The sequence below is a fragment of the Musca autumnalis genome, unplaced genomic scaffold (assembly GCF_047663935.1).
Source record: "Musca autumnalis isolate F117 unplaced genomic scaffold, ASM4766393v1 scaffold_1, whole genome shotgun sequence".
Lineage (NCBI taxonomy): Eukaryota > Metazoa > Arthropoda > Insecta > Diptera > Muscidae > Musca > Musca autumnalis.
In genome coordinates this window covers 115,004,993-115,023,083 of record NW_027411644.1, presented here as the reverse complement: position 1 = coordinate 115,023,083, position 18,091 = coordinate 115,004,993, and the positions used below count along the sequence as shown (strand labels likewise).

Below are 18,091 nucleotides of genomic sequence, written 5' to 3'. Positions count from 1 at the left end.
TGATTTAGTCCATCTTTCTTTAATAGAAACACTTTTTTATATCTTCCTGCATTAAGATGTTAGTGTCAATGAATTCCACTGCCAATAGCATACTTTTAGGATGCTGTGCACAAGCTATTCTTTTAGTACAATACCTTAAAGGCCTCGGCACAATGGTTCTGTTGAGTGTCGTTTTACGCGTTAGTAACAACAACCACATGAATACTTGGTATCACATACACTTTTTGCATGTGGTTGTTGTAAAGCGGCACTCAACGGAATCATTGTGCCGAGTCCTTAAGGATCTTCGATCCGTTAATATGCCTTTTCTCCTTAGAAGAACCCTTTAAAGGCCTTTTCTCTCAAGAAGTACCATAAAGGAGGCATTTTCTATATAATAGACCAATTTGAAATGTTTTCTGTCTATAGGAGACCCCTATGGAAGATTTTCTATGCTGAAGGTCCCTTTCTGCGGCCTTTTCTGCATTTAAAACTCATTGGGATGGACAGAAGGTTTTCTAAAGATAGAAAACCTTTTTGAGAGTTATCTTTTCTATAGAAGATCCCATTAGAAGTTATGTTCTCCACTAAATTCTCATTTGGGTTTTCTATCTTTAAAAAGCCTCTTTTAAAGTCTTCCATATTTATAGTGTTTTTTTTTTTTGTAAATTTATAGTGTTTTCTATGTAAAGAAAATCAATTTTGGAAGTTTGGAAATTAAAGATCCCTATGTAAGGTCTTTCATCTATAGAAGAGCCTTTTGATGATCCCAAAGACCCATAGAAAATTCTTTTGGAATAAATAGGAATTCTTCTTAATACTGAATACATCATAGAAGTTATGTTCTCCAATTAGTTCTTCTCTGGGAGGTTTTCTATCTATAAATAGCCTCCTTTGAAGGTCTTCTATCTTTATAGGACTTCGAATGCAAGTGTTATATCTAAATAAAATCCCTTTGGGGTTCTTCTTTAAATAGAAAATCCCTTTCATCTATAGAGAAAAATTGGGGATCCTAAAGACCCATAGAAACCCCCTTGAGATAAACAGGAGGTCTATTAAATATAGAAGACATCTTTAGGAGGCATAGTTTCCAAACCCCGTTTATAATTATGTTCTCCACTTAGTTCTACGTTGGAAGGTGTCCTATCTATAAATAGCGTAGTTTGGATGCCATTTAACTTTAGACGACTTCGATAGTATTCACCCTGAAGAAGAATCCTTTGGAAGTAAATCTACCAATAGAATACCTCTTTGGAAGGTCTTTCATCTATAGCAGACCACTTTGGGGGTTCCTTGAGAGGTTTTCAATCTTCTAAAAATTCATTTTGTGACGTCTTTTATCCATAGCGATTTCCTTTGGTAAGAATCGAAAAATGGATATTTTTTTTATAGAACACACAGTTAGTCACGTTGGCGGGAGGACCTCCTCCTCTGGTGCGTCCTCCATCCATCAGTACTGTGATAATGTCACCTGTTCTGTAATTTTATTGAAGGATTAAACATTGGTTTTTAGTAACTATCCCCATTTAAGGCTGAGAACACAGTACAGGTCTGGCCGCTTAGCTTACTCATCTAATTTTAATATAGATAAAAATCCTAAAAGTTCGATTTCTAAGACCGAGAGGATTTGCAGGAGTTTCGCAATAGCAGTTTTGCTATTATGACGATTTATCTGCCAGAGCTAACACTTACAGCTTCCGCCGTAAGAGGAGATACCTATACTGAAGTTACCATATCACACGGGAACGTATGTTGCTCTGGTGTACATCGTCTGGGAAGAGGTTATCCATTGGAATGACTGTCAATGACCGCAACCCTCCGATCATTTGGCAACAACCATGCTTCGGGTTACAAAAGCAGGGATCCTATGATGAACTGGGCGTCCCACTAACCTTGCTTGCCTTCGTAGACGTACAAGGTTGGTTCGACGCAGGGAAATTGTAGATTGGTTTGGACATCCAGGTTCCATTAACCACCTGCCGTGTACCTTTTTAATGTAGATCTAACAAAAATTGCTAATGTAGTTGTCTAACAGATTCATCAATCGGTTAATCTATCGATTTAGAGCCACCCCGATCTAGTTCATCTTGGGTTAGAAACCCAGCAAAAATTATCGATATTTCATATATCATACATAGCCCGCAATCAAGGATACCTCGTGAGTTTATGGTCCATAACTTGAGAGCCTGGTTTCAAGTCCTCCAACTAACTCTGCTGCTGCCATGATAGGAAGAACAACTGCTTGAAAGACGCTACAGCTATCGTTAAGCTGATATATGTGTTAGATTAATGGACTGGACCATGATATCAAGAGGATGGAGATCCAGGATCACGTCCAAGGCAGCGTGGTGGTGATTCTGCTTTCCACGGCAATTCAAATTGACGCAGCTCTTATCCTTATCCCAAGTGTCTGACACCAGTCAAGTCCAAAATAACTTAATGTGGGCAAAATCACGGTTACATACTACCAGTGTATGACTTGTGGTCTAAGTCCACAACTTTCAGCAACTTGAGCTCTTACAGGATTAGAATGCACTTTGTTACTCAATGGGTTTTCTTACAAATAATTAAATATGACTGATATTGGGAAATGTAGTTCACATTCACACACTTTTTAAGCGCTCTACTTCCTAATAATTCCCTGGTTTTCCAGTGCTCCATCTGCCATATATTGATTAATTTTTGCTGTTAAATTCTTTTGTTATTGTGAATAAATTGTATAAAAACGTAAACAAAGATTTTGACATCTAGAAGAACTTTTGATCAAAATAGAGTTGTTGTTGTGCTACTTGCGTGACCTGGTAAATATATCTTGGTTCTGACATTTAGTACATCCATTCCAAGCTATAGCAGAAGCTAATTGGTCTTCTATCAATAATCTCTCGCTTTCTAGGAAAACCAACTAATCTTTACAACAAACCTTTAACAGAATGCCACAGAACCCATTTTTCTTAATATTCCTCTCAGCAAAACATTTAAAAATTATTATTGTTTTTTATTTATTTCCAGAAATCTCCACGCATGGTGCCGAACAATTGGGCCACATCTGATTGGGGAGAATGCGATGATAAATGTGAAAAGAATCGCACAGTTGTTTGTCGCCATCCTCAAGGTATTGGTTGCAGCAGTGACAAGAAACCGATTACACGAAGAAAATGTTGTACCATTAAATACGTTTCGAATTGGTCACCGGTAAGTACTTTCATGGAGTTGCAATGCCTCTCCCCCGCATCGAAAAAGAAAAAAATTACAACAAAACGGTAACTACAGAAATTACAAATAAACTAATCTTTTTTGCATCCCTATGTTTTTGTTTCTCCTCTTCCTCTTGTATTCCATATTTCATTTCATTCTTTTTCAATATCATCCATTATAATTCTCAAATCTCAAAACTATTATCACACAACTATTATTACACAGTGTTCGGTACAATGTGGCAATGGTACACGGCAAAAGGAAATGCATTGTGCTCGCGTCTATAAACCAGAAATAAAGGGAACGCCAAGACGTCGAGAATTTATCGATCCAAGTTATTGTCGGCATTTGCGTATGCCCAAACCCAAACGTACCCACAAACCGTGTAAGGTTAGCTGTAAATGGTCCGTGTCCAATTGGTCTCAATGTCCGGCCGATTGCAGTGAAGAATATCAATCACGATCGGTGTATTGTGAGTCGATAGTTGGCAATCCAATAAATCATGTCTACTGTGATGCTTCCAAGAAACCGCCCGAAAAGAAGATCTGTAATAATTGTGTTAAACGGGAATACACTACACTGTCAAAAGTAAGATATTTTGTTTTCGGTACAACCCATGATAACCTTACCCAAAAAAAAGAGAGAAAAAACAAACAATAATTGTTGCCAAAGCCCAAAGATCAGTTTTGCCAGATTTAAATTCCACAAAAATTTTCGGTTGGAATGATGTTCCATGCAAAAGAATTAGGGTTGCAAGTACGTTCCATGCTAGGCATCTCATTGCATGTTTCGTAGTGATCCTCAGGCTGTTTGTAAATTAGCTGATTTAGAACTCCCCCACCCAAATGTCTTTCTTGTTTTCTTTGTAAATATAAATTTTAGTACTTTGGTTTTAGATTTTTAGAAATTTTATTTAAGTAATTTTTGTTTTAGTTGTAGTATTTTCAATCTGGCAATACTGTAAATAGTTAAAAAACATTTCGAAAATGTAAACAATTTTAATAATACGCACTTTGTTTTTTTTCACATTTCCCTTAGTGCAACTGTGAAGGCTATCGACGCAAACGCATCTTCTGCTATGACTCACGACGTCAACGTATCGCCTGTCCCACCAAAGAGAAAGTCATCAAGGAGAAATGTCGACCACCATCCTACTGTTATCCATCATCCTGCTATGATTTGCGACGCTTCCACAATACCAATGAAGATGGTGAATACACGATTTATGTTCGATCCAAACCGAAGCGGATCTATTGTCATGACATGGCCTCAACATCACCCAAAGAATATGTTACGCTAAATTCCACGGAGAATTATTCTATTTATTATAATCAAAAAACCCGAAATCCCGATCAATGTCCACCCGAATCACGGAAATGGGAATATTTAGAACAATCATTACAATCGGGTCGTACATCATTCCGTAAGATACGCATCGACATTTTCAAGCTACAAGTTATTGTGGATGATTTTACATTTGCCGACACATTGGGTATACCACAAGCGTATGGTTCAGCGGGTGATTGTTATAATCGTCGAAAGATGTGTCCGCAAGGTGATTTCTCCATAAATTTAGCACAAACTGGTTTTCGGATACGACATGGTGTAATATGGGAGCCGTACGGCACTCATGTGATTATAAAGGAATCACCATCGGTAAGTAGAGAATTATATGTACGTACGTATGTATATAGCTGATATTTGTTTGGACGCTAAGTGGTCTAAGGCGGACTAAGACGCTAAAGTGGAGGACATCCATTCCAACTTGTGTTGATTCGTCGTCTTATCACACAGTGTAATAGTTATATATGGCACAGGCTCAGAGCCAGAACCTGGTCGTACAGCATTCCTTCATCACACAACATTAATAAAGCTGCAAGGGGGCAGGTGTTTCCTTCTGAGTATGGTGGGAAGTTCCTCGTTGCATTTCAGAAATTGTTCCAACATCCTATTATCCACAGGTTGGATTTTTTCCAAGAAGTTGAATGCATTTTTCATCCTATCCTATTATTTTATTACCAATATTGATGGTCGTTATAATCCCGTGGAAACTTTTTCCTGTACTCTTGGATTTTCATTTAAAAACCACAGATTCGCATTTACCAATATTGAGGTTGAGTCCCCATTTGTTGAAGTAATTATCAAGTGCATCCATGTATGCATTCAGACTTATTTCCACTATGCTCCGAAAGCATCCTTGCATTGCTAGTAGAATATCATCGGGGAAGTAGAGAATAATTCCTCCTTCAGGTGGCCCTGGTATATCGCTTATGAACAAGGTATACAGGACTGGTCCCAGTAGCGATCCTTTAGGCGGGTCTTTGTTTGGACATCCACTGTCACTCGGAAGGCTCGATGAAGAAAAAAATTCTACTATGAGTCTAGTTCGACAATCGAAGCCAAACGATTGTATTTTGTATAAAATGTCACACTGCCATACGCGAAATCCAGGCTCACCAGAATGGTCGATTTTGTCGTGGAAAAATCTGCCAGAGCTTGGGTTGTTGGATGTTTATCTTGAAATCCCATCTGACAGTCTCTCAGAATCTCCGGTTGATGTGTCGAAGCAGGAAATATTCGCACAATTTCCTAAATGGTATAACTTCCACGCAGACGAGAATCAACTCAGTTTCGATATCAGTACCCCTACTACTTCTTTTCAGGTTATCGGGAAATAACCAATGTCAGTATGTCAGTCAGTATGTTAGTATGTTAAATATGACAGAAATGTCATGATTAACGTGGGTACCTACCTTTCAAGATCACCAGTCAAGATCAAAATATAAAATAGGGCAACTGGTACACGTGGTTGTTTTCCCATAGGGATCCATCACTTGCTAAGGATGCATTTGCTTTTAGCTCGGTAGAAAAACCATTCGACAGATTCAAATAGTTAATTCCCAGTGGCTAGCCAGAAAGACGAGAATTGGACCGAAAAGGTTGAAAAACTTAATTTTTCTTATTTATATACCAATTGCTATTGCTAAGAATGAAAACTACAATGGAATAAATAAGAATCTATTGCTCAAGATAGGAAAAAAATATTGATGTCCGGATTATCGAGGTAAGAAAAATATGAGATGTCCGGATTACCGAGTCTACAATGGAAAAAAATTTAGTGTCCGGATTACCGCGTTGTCCGGATTAACGAGTGTCCGGATTATCGAGAATATACTGTAGTTCCATCAACCGCTATGGATGCATTTGCTTTTAGCTCGTTTCTAAATTTAACTATCGACGCGCCATTTTTGATTCGTTCGTTCCACAGCAATGCTAACCTGATTGCGAAAAGAGGTATCCATCATTGCTAGGGACTAGTGAATATTCCGCATATGATCTGCCAGGATTTCTACCTCATGTGAATTATTCGAGATAACCACTCCATCGTTGTTGATGATTCCTTTGATGGGCTGCCTGAAAGGCCAGCAGCTCTCTTCACCATCCCATAGATTTTCGAGTTTACCTCGATATTTTCGAGGTAGCTTTCGAAGCGCTCTTTCTCATGTTCATGTATTAATCAGTTGTATGATTATTACACTGGCATTTCTAATGTTCGTTTTGAGGATAGGATGACGCTCAGGATCCGCCCTAACTTTATGCCACTATTTATACCACTTCGGGCGATCACTTTGTTCATCCATTGAGTTCAACGAATAGTGTTGACAGTAGCCTGTTATGGAACACTGTTAGCCGCCATGATTTACTTTTAACTACATTTATGCCTACTATTTTTAGAGAACACCTTCCCAACCTTTCTTATATATCCTACCTCTATCGAGCATTCAATCACATTAACCTAATTATCCTTTATTTCTTCTTTCTTTTCAGAATTCCATACATTCTCGGCGAGCTTTGTGTGGCGGCTATTGTGGTGGTTGTCGAATAGCCAATGAAGCACCTCTATTTCTGGATGTGTGAGGCTGCAGTTGGCAATGGGACAACTCAGCCCCCCTTTCTTTTTTGTGGGCAGTTTCTGTAACTGCAATGCTGTTGGTGCTAAAAACAAAACACAACTGTTTTCGATTTACTTCCTGATATTGGGTACTGGCCTCTCTGTGGTTGGTGCCCATGAGGTCCGAAACGAAAGAAATCGAAATTTGTATTTTATGCATTTATTCCTTGATACAACAAAGAGTTCCTATTGGTTATTTTTGAGGATAGAAAGAAACGATGACGAATTTAACACAAAGAATAACACGAAACAAAGAACACACAATCCTTGGAAACAAAAACAGAATTAGGAACTTCTTTTTGGGGATTTAAACAAACAAAATACCAAGAAAAACACACAGACACCCAATCGATATAAAAATAACAAAAAAACAAATCCCAAATGATTTGCAAAAAAGTGCTGGAGAATAACAAAATCTCGGCCACCAGCGACAAGACTACCATGAATCCTTACCAAAAACAAAATACAAACGACAAATTATCCCTAACCCACTTATCCCATCCAAAAAACAACAAAAAAATCAAATGCCATCACATTAGTCATCCCTAAAAAATCTTTAAATCCCTATCACCCAAAAAAAACCAAACACTAAAACTTTCACATTTCACAAAATTTAGTCTCAAAAAAATCAATTCAAGTCTTTCTCGACAAATTTCCTGTCTCTGGGAGATAAGGAATTATAACAACAAGTAAAAGAGTTAAAACAAATATGGATTTTGCCTTGACAACTTTCCGGCACCCTCACAGGTTGAGGGGCTATGGCAGTGAGTTTCCTGGCAAAGCCCATCATTACACAAATTTTATTTATTTTGTATTTTTTTAATACCACTAAAGTTGAATTTTATCAGCTTTTATATATTTATATACAATTATTATATGTAATACTATTACTACTATTATTATTACCATTTTACTTTTGAATTAGTTGAGGTTAGGTTGAAAATGGCCGAACCCAAATATTATTTAAAATCAAAACGAAAAATCCCATTTTATTATTTTAAGTTTAGTAGAAAAAAAAGAAAAATATTTCTAATTGATAGTTGAAACTAAAAGAAATGGATAAGCTTTTTGGCTTCTCAGCTAGCAAGGTTAATAAATTTGAGGTAATGTAGGAAATATTTTAAAATCCTCGCCACCTTGCCGCCACACACGTTTATAGTATTACAACTATAAAAAAATGAAAAAATAAAACTATTTCAGATTATTACTAACAATTTAATCATATCTGTGCTCAAAAAAAAAATCAAAGTAAAAAATTAAAAAAAAAAACTAATAATAAATGACACAGGGTTTTCCAAAATATATGGACAAAAAAGGAAAGGTATGGTAAAGCAATGATGGTTTCGGTTATAGAATTAAAAAAAATGTAACTCGTTTCATTCGTTTAGCAGCAACATAGCTCAGGAGGAAAGTGGTTTTACAGAAAAAAACGGTCTTTAAATTTTCGAAAACGTCTCCATCATCTGAAATTGAGAGTCTTGCTTACGTTTTGTTTTTACTAGTTCAAAAGAAATACCGCAAACAAGGAACTATTAGAACTATATCCAATTCCTTTCCTACATATTTAACCTTTGATTCCTTCCTTTAATTTCACAGTCATGTGGAGTTTTCTCTTTATTTTGGTTTATTTGCCAGATTCTGTCAGAGCTTCATTTCAATTTAATAACTCTTTCATTTTGAACACTCTTGATACGAGCGCCTAATTTGGCATTGAACTCTTGACGAACACCTCTATATGAGAAAAAATTTCCTGAGAAGAGCGATGAGAACGACATGAAACTTTTTCGACTAACTAGTTCCTTTAGTTTACTTCGCTCAACCGGATAAAATGTGTGTTTTTTATCAAATTCCAATTCTTTTTACATGAAAATAACAGACCAAAGAGTCTTGTAAATGAAAAACGATTGAGCTGTAAGTTATTTGTAATGATACATAGAATGGAACGAGACTAAGGAACTAGTTCATTTTGAAAAATGGTTCTTAGTGCTCTTTTTTAGTTCGCTTTTGTTCGCCAAGAAAACCTTTCAAGCTATCAAAGTGTTTATTTACGTTTTCATACAATTAATGCACAATGACAGAAATTTTGACAGCCTTTGACAACCTTATTATTTCAACCAGTTTCCGAGTATAGTCTGAAAAGAATTAGTTCACTATGAATAACCTTTTGGATGAACTAATGGTATTCGCTACTACAGTTTAATAGGTCCTTCTGTTTTTTTTTTTAATTTTCATCGTTTCAGTAAAATCGAGTCCATCTTTCTTTATTGTAAAGGAAATGACCATGACAGAACTAGTTCAGTTACTCATTTTAGGGAATCGTTCAACAGAATTGGTTTGTTCGATAAATACACAGCAGCACACACACCTTAGACTTGTCTTAAAGTATCGTACGTCGGAATAGATACTGGCGTGTCTATGAAGAGGCATCGGAAGCAAATGCGTTCAATTTCTGGCACCTTGACGCCTAGAACTCATATTAGAATTGTCTTAAAGTATCATTCGTCAGAATAGTAGCGGGCGAGTCTATGAAGGGATTACCCACATAAACCATATAGAATCATTAGCTTCTTTGAACCCAGGAGAGAAACTATTTTTTTTTAATAATCAAATTTTTTTTAATTATTTTATAATTCATTTTGTATGAGACACGTTTTTTTATAATATTCCATCTGCTTAATTGCTATCAAATTTCATTTTTATCCATAGATTTTGGAATACCCTGTATTATCTACAAGCATGTGGTTTTTAAGCAAACAAAAACAAATAACGAAGTATTTTATTTTGTAACTAGCCTCAACCCAAGAATATGAATTTTATTGGTTTCTAAGATAATTTTCTTAAACCAAATAGTAAATATTTTTTATGGAAAATAACTGCCATATTAAGAAAAAAAGTACAATTTTCCTTTTAATTTCATTTTTTAAAATTACAAAAAAAAAAAACACAAAATTATTTCTATTTTTGGCTAAAACTAAAAATTCATTAATGAAAAAAAACACACACACAAATTGCCATACTTTTTAGACTAGTTGTTCAATTGTACATAAAACCCCCCAAAAAATCCTTAAAATTATTAACTTGACATAGACGACAAATTCGGCCACCACTTCAAACGAAAATCTCTATTTCCACATCCCCCTATAACTGCCTATTTTAATAATGACCAACCATGCCCTCACCCTACCCTACCCTGCCTTAAATAAGTACTTCGAGCTAAGTTTTGTTATATTAACATGAAAATCTCTTAAAACTCGAAAACATATATAGCTGCCTGCCCTGTACTATAATACTCATAGAAATAACGTGAAAATCTAAAATCTCAAGAGCAATGGTGGCCCAATCTAAGATGATGTGTCTATGTCAACATTACTATTCAAATTTATAATAATTTTTCTGACTTTCCTTTAATTTCTGCAAATAGATTTGTTATTTGGAATTATTATTCACACTACTCTCTCCTAGAGTAACAATATGCATGTTAACAATAACAAATTTATTTGACGTATTTTTTCCTCCTAACCTCTATAAAAATGTAATTATTATTTTATCAATTCTTTTTTAATTTAGTTTAATTTATATTAAAAAAAAAAAAATATTATACATATATTTAAACAATTATAGAAAAAATCTTTAAATGTATATTTATGTTCTTTAGAAACAACAAAATAAAAAATTGCGAATAATTTCAACCTAAAAAAATGAAAGAATAAACAAATTCTGCTACTATGTCATTCTGTGTAAATTTATGATAATAAAATATCATGGTATAAGTAAAGAGGTAGATTTAAATGAAAAAAATCTATAGAACCCTTGTTTTTCTTGAATTCCTAAAACTTCAAAATAAAAGCAACAAGTGGGTTTGTTTACAATGCATTTTTTGAGCATTTTATAAAAAACGCGAAAAATGAATGAAGAGTTAAGTTTTCTCCACATAATCGAGTTGTGAATATGATAAACTGATTGTTTCAATGCAAATCTCACCAATTTCTTCCATACAAATGCTCTTAAAACAATTTTAAAAATCATTGAATTCGATTGTTTTTAAAATTGTTTGACATATTATTCAAACACCACACACATATACACAGTTTGTTTATATTGTTTTGAAGTATTAGGCATACTCGAATGAAAAAATTTAAATTGATATAAAGCTTTGGCTAACCTTTCTTATTAAACCATGTAAAATATTTTTTAATTTGTAGTTAAACATTCACAAAACACACAATTAAATGTATTCACCATCTACACAAGCATAATTGTAAAGATTGTTCATATACACCCACACACATACTTACATATACATATATTGTAAAACTATTTACATAACCATTCGATAACATTGTAATAATAAAAAAAATGTTCAAATTTTTATTTGAAATGAAGAAAAAATTAATTCCGAATTGTGTTTTATTTATTTATTATTATTATTATTATTATTATTATTTTTTTTTTTTTTTTGAAATTTTGCCTGTTTGGGCGAAGATCATTTTTTATTAATTTTCTCGTTTAGCATTTAGCATGATGATCGAAAATTCTTTGCAAGTGAAAAAGGAAAGCCAAGGACTCGAACCCATATAGTCACCAAATTACGTGACCTGGTTTCGCTATTAGTTGAGTGGCTCTTCAGACGTATCGACTGTGGGATGGCTTCTCTGTCCTAGAACTTTTGGTTTTTCAAATGCAAATGTGTTTTTATACATTTCACGGATATTTGGCAGTAGAATTGTATTTCTTCATGACAAACGCTTTTTTTGTGCTGTCTTTGGAGTTATGAGTTTGGCTTTGAACGCTAACACGCAGTGACAAAATTTTTTCATATGTTTTCAAGGACGCGGATTCAAATCCGAGCCGGGCTCAGCCTGTTTTTATTTTTTTCTTGAAAGTTTGCATGTTTGGGCGAAGATCATTTTTTAATGATTTTCTCGTTTAGAGTTTAGCTTGATGATCGAAAATTCTTTGCAAGTGAAAAAGGAAAGCCAAGGACTCGAATTGTTTTATTTAGTTTTTTAGGAAGGAAGTAGCCATTTTTGGTTACATTCGCTATACCATAACGGGGATTTTATATTAGATAGTTCGTCGGTGTCATGCTTAAGAGTTCCATACGTGATTTTTTTACCTTTTTGAGATATAGGTGGTTTCCATGGTTTTCGCGTATGCCTTTTAGAATTTTTGGTCGGCGATTTCCTATCTTCTAAAGTTTCCGAAATATCCACCTTTCCAAATCACTTTTTTTATTTTATTTATTTTAGCATTCATAAGTATGTAACAATTGATATAATATTGCCCCAGCGCCACTTGGACATTATTGGGGCGTTCTACTATGTGCATAATATACTATTTCAAAATGTATTAAAAGTTATTTATAAAAAATAAATGAAACAAGTAAGAACGGCGTTAAGTTCGGCCGGGCCGAACTTGTTATACCCTCCACCACAAGTTGTATTGAAGTAAAATGGAATAATTAGTTTCCTTTCGTGTATGAAGAAGACTTAATACTAAATTTCAGCAATTTTGGTAAAACAATGTCAGGCACCATTCTATGGGGGCTATTTCAAAATGTCGATCTATACCGACAAATTTCTGATGGAAAGTTTTTAGGCTCAAAGAAGACTAAAACTAAAGAAGACAAATTTCCTATATTTCGGTAAGAGAATGTGACTAAAACTTAAAAAATACCGAAAGTCAAGAAGTACGCTTCTATGGGAATATAGGAAGATGTGGACCTATACTGATAATACTCTTCTGGAATATTTAATAACTCTTGGAAGACGAAATAACGAATTTCAGCCATTTCTGTTGGATATTGACGTCACAATCTTCAGTATTAAAAAATCGGGAGGTACCGTTCTATGGGGGCTATATGAAGGCGTGGACCTATACCGACAAAGTTCTGGGGGAAGTTTTATACCACCAACGTATACTAAGTACCAAATTTCAGCCATTTCGGTGTGATAATGAAGCTAAAACCTTGAAAATACCGAAAATCGGGAGGTACCGTTCTATGGGGGCTATATAAAGGTGTGGACCGATACCGACAAAATTCTGGGGGAAAGTTTTATACCCCTAAAGAAGACTACGTACCAAATTTCAGCCATTTTGGTAGGATAATGAAGCTAAAACCTTAAATATACCGAAAATCGGGAGGTACCGTTCTATGGGGGCTATATAAAAGTGTGGACCGATACCGACAAAATTCTGGGGGAAAGTTTTATACCCCTAAAGAAGACTACGTACCAAATTTCAGCCATTTTGGTAGGATAATGAAGCTAAAACCTTAAATATACCGAAAATCGGGAGGTACCGTTCTATGGGGGCTATATAAAAGTGTGGACCGATACCGACAAAATTCTGGGGGAAGGTTTTATACCCCTAAAGAAGACTACGTACCAAATTTCAGCCATTTTGGTAGGATAATGAAGCTAAAACCTTAAAAATACCGAAAATCGGGAGGTACCGTTCTATGGGGGCTATATGAAGGTGTGGACCGATACCGACAAAATTCTGGGGGAAAGTTTTATACACCTAAAGAAGACTACGTACCAAATTTTAGCCATTTTGGCAGGATAATGAAGCTAAAACCTTAAAAATACCGAAAATCGGGAGGTACCGTTCTATGGGGGCTATATCAAAACGTGGACCGATATATCCCATTTTCAAATTTGCTTGGTAGTTTCAAGCCTACGCCTTTTAACATGCAAATTCGAGCTATTCCTGGTGTTGAAACCTGTCTGAGTTTGATTGAAGGATATGACATGATAACCGATTTTTATACCCTCAGTATATATAAAGAGGGTATTTACACTTTGACACGATAACTCTCGAACGGATCAATTGATTCGGTTCAAATTTTGGGTATCGAAATATTTCAAGGCTATTCGATCAAAATTGAACGAGTTGTATCAAAATCGGGAAGAGATATATATGGGGGCTATATAAAATCTGAACCGATATATCTCAGAAGGTTGCAGGGATGGGCAGAATCTTTGTACACATTTTGATTTGGAAGAGATGTCCAATTAACGGAAAACAGGAGCCAAGGTGGCAATAGGTGGCAATCAAAAGATCTGCTCTACTAAATATTAAGAATTTTGATTTTTTTATCAAATTTAAATGTTGATTTCTTGATAACGGTACATTGCCCATGTGCAGTTCATGTCGACTTTTTGTACTAAAACGTTATATTTATAGCCCACTCATCAAATACCCATCCAAAACTTTTAGTATTATCAAAAAAAATTCAGCAAATGTTATTTTAAAAGTCGTCTAATTTTCATATGATTATCCCCTTAGAATATCTGGGAAATATTTTTCATATTTAAAGAGCTATAACTTCATTATGGATGCACATATCGACAAAATTCTTTCAGATGCCTTGTATCGGATGTGTTTACTGTAAGAGAAAAACATAAAGATATGTAAAAGTTAACATCACATTTTTTGATTTTTGTCCACGCGGCAACACTGTGCTTTGGCAGATTTTGGTATAAATACTTATAGTTCACTGACAATGTCGAGAGCAAAAAATTGGGAAGGTCGGTCCACGTAAAAATTATGTACATAGGTCCACGTTTTGATATAGCTCCAATAGAACGGTATCGCCCGATTTTCGGTATTTTCAAGGTTTTAGCCACATTAAACAACCAATGTAGCTAATATTTGGTATTTAGTCTTCGTCAGGTCTTGCGAAATATTTTTATAGAGAATTGTTGCTATTGGTTCACGTTTTGATATAACTCCCGTGGAACGGTACCGCCCAATTTTAGGGTTTTTAAGGTTTTAGCCACATTATCCATAAAATTACAGAAATTTGGTGTTCAGTCTTCATATATTTTTGTGAGTTTATTGAATACATCAAAATTTTGTCTTCAAATAAGAGAATTTTCCTTAAAATTTTTTTTTTGTGTTATATCGATCGACTCCTTCCGGAACCCACAAAAGTTCGAAAATGTTCGGAAAATTTGTGCGCACGATAAATCTTGAAGGGAGTAAACGAATTGGTCCATACCTACATACATAGTGAAATTTCTACCAAACTTAGATGAGGTTCCAATATGGACTCCTTCGGTCCACACATTCGGGTACCTCCCACACAAGATTTTGGAAAAGTTCAGTTTAGGACCTGCTCTCGAAACGTTTTGATTTTTGGTGTAGCCACTTGTCTTCACGGCCCTCCATACGACGGTACAAGTTTCTCAGGGGCAAGCCCATACTTCTTGACAAAATAGCCTAAAAGGTGCAAAAAAACCATATGATACCGTGTATAGTTGTTGGAGCGCAGCATAACTCTCCGACGGATCTGCCGATTCGGTCCAAGATTTGGCCTTCGCAATATTTTGTGCAAACTTAGTTTATGTTCGAAGATAAGCCATATCGGTCCACTCCTTCAGGTACCTCCTCCACAAAAAGTTCAAAAATGTTCGGAAAAATTGTGCGTACGACAACTCTTAAAGGGAGTGACCGATTTAGTCCATACTTTACACATCCTAATATATATCAGGTTCGAATATGGACTATATTTGTCCACTCCTTTCGGATAAGTTCACTTTAAGACCTGCTCTCGAATCACTTTGAGTTTTGTTGAAGCAACTTCCATTCACTGACCCACTTACGATGGTACAATTTTTTCAGGAGCAAGTAAATACTTCCTGAGAAAATAGCCCGAAAGTTGTAAAAATCCCTATAACACCATGTGTAGTGGCTGGCGCGCACTATAGCATTCGAAGTGGTCAACGGATTTGGTCCAAAATTTGGCTCACAGTTTCAATTAACATAGGCTGGGGGTATATCTCTGTCGGCAAAGCCGACTGATACTTTTTTTACTTGTTTTTAATGATTTATATACGTACATTAGCATTTGAAATTTTTAAAGGCCGTGAATAGGTAAAATAGTTCTTGATACATTTTTCTACAACAATGATGAGGAAAACCTTTGCGGAATATTGTAGACCATACGGAGAGCTTTGTTTTGAGTTCGCTGTAGGGATTTCAAATCACAACTCGTTTTGTGTGCATAAACCATAGGTAAGTAATTAAAGTGACTATGAATCAGTGCATTGTATAACAACAACTTGTATGTATGTATGTATGTATTTCATCTTTATTTTTTCATAAACGTTACAAAATGTTTCTTACACTAGAAAATTTATATTTGAATAAAATTAAAGATGGTTACAGCATGGTTCATGTGAACCGTCTGCCGGAAATTTGAGTTTTATAATTCAATCAATAATTAAATTGTTTTACTAAAAATTGTCTATAATTTAATGCTTCCTTTAAAAAATTATATAAAGAAAACCAGGAAATATCTTCACCACCATTTAATTGAGTTATTATTTCTATCCGGCTTAATTCGCTTTTCTGGAAATATTTTATTCTCAATCTTTTAAGGACTGGGCACCTTCCGAGGAAATGTTCTATTGTCTCATCTTCATTCAGGTTGCATAATGAACAAATTCTTTGGTTTAAAGTTCTAAACATTGTCCCATTTAAATATAAGAGATCTGCTCTTGCGCGCATAATCAATGATATTTGATTTTGATTGTAGCCTTTGCTACAATAGACAGGTCCAAGAGTATGATTGAGACTGCTATATATCCTTTGGGCACTATTTTGGGCTTTGAAGATGTTATTGTTCACATTTTTGTATTGGATAGTATCTAGCAATTTACTACAAGCGTCATACCACGTTCTTTTGTTGTCCATCACATTCTCCACTTGTACAGCATTTTCTAAAAGCTTTGAATTAAAATCCTTATACCAACATATATTTTTCTCTTTGATTTTTAAAGAAAGTTTGTGTGGTAATCGATGTTCTCCCATATCAAACAAACACTTTGCTACATATTTTAAATGGAGAGTGTATGTGTAAAAGTAACCTTCATCGTAACCAGTTTCTAGGGCCAAAACATAATTGGGTGTATGTTCGGGCAATCTTAGTATTCGTTTTATAAAAAATCGGTATAACTTTTCAACTTCTTCAAAATAACCATTTCCCCATATTTGAGCTCCATAACTTTGTATCGATCTACAGACTGCCAAAAACATTTTCCATTTTGCATGTAACGATATGTTCGTTTTCCCAATGAAATCTTTCCACGATATATTTACGCATGTTTTGGATGCATTGTTTTTCCGTTCTATATGTTTCGTGAAAGAAAGTCTAGGTGTTAGTGTCATACCAAGGTATTGATATTCATTTACAATCCTGAGCAATTCTCCATTGTAAGTCCATTTTTCGCTTTCCGCCAATCTGCCTCCCTTTCTGAACACCATGATTTCTGACTTTGTTTGGTTCACTATCATTCCCCACATATCACTGTATTTTGCCAGATTGTTTATCATTTTTTGCATAGTGTCGACATCATCAGCCAATAACACAATATCGTCTGCGTACATTAATACACGTATGTTTATGTCATCTAGGTAAATACCTCCTTCGAGAAATTCATGCAGATCGTTTAGATATAGCGAGAATAAAATTGGCGACAGCAAACAGCCTTGTTTAACACCATATTTGGTTTCAAAATGTTCCGACATTTCTCTACCAGTCCACACCGCAGATTTTGTGTACATGTATACATTTTCTATAAAGTTAACAGTTTTTGTTGACAAGCCCAGACTGTGTAATTTGTAGATAAGACGTTGTCTTGGTATAGTATCAAATGCCGCCTTAAAATCCACGAAGAATGCATATACCTTTTTACCTTCATCGAACTTGAGATTTACAATCGACACCAAGTTAAAGACATTATCAACTGTGGAATAGCCAGATCTAAAGCCTGCTTGAAACAACAACTTAGGTTTTTCATCGAATTTATACTTAAATTTATAAAGAAAACCAATGGCTGGAGCTACTTTGGATTTTATATGCTGTAAATGAGAGTTCCATGATAGATTACTCTGAAAATTGATTCCTAAGTATTTTGGGCAACTGCTCTCAACTACATTTTCCCCACCAATAGAAAC

General features: G+C 35.1%; 1 protein-coding gene across 9 annotated transcripts in view; it reads left to right on the top strand.

Moving 5' to 3' along the window:
* The window catches only part of AdamTS-A (ADAM metallopeptidase with thrombospondin type 1 motif A), a 328,356-nt gene extending 320,766 nt beyond the window's left edge, over positions 1-7,590 (top strand). For 7 of the 9 annotated variants that reach the window (XM_073963190.1, XM_073963189.1, XM_073963188.1 and 4 more), the window contains 4 exons: positions 2,989-3,171; positions 3,400-3,762; positions 4,213-4,830; positions 7,003-7,590. In XM_073963190.1, the coding sequence (XP_073819291.1) occupies positions 2,989-3,171; positions 3,400-3,762; positions 4,213-4,830; positions 7,003-7,092 (1,254 nt within the window). In that variant the 3' untranslated portion in view covers positions 7,093-7,590. The remainder of the gene's footprint in view (positions 1-2,988; positions 3,172-3,399; positions 3,763-4,212; positions 4,831-7,002) is intronic. The other 2 variants (XM_073963191.1, XM_073963197.1) reach the window with 1 other exon arrangement.
* Positions 7,591-18,091: the final 10,501 nt, after the last annotated feature.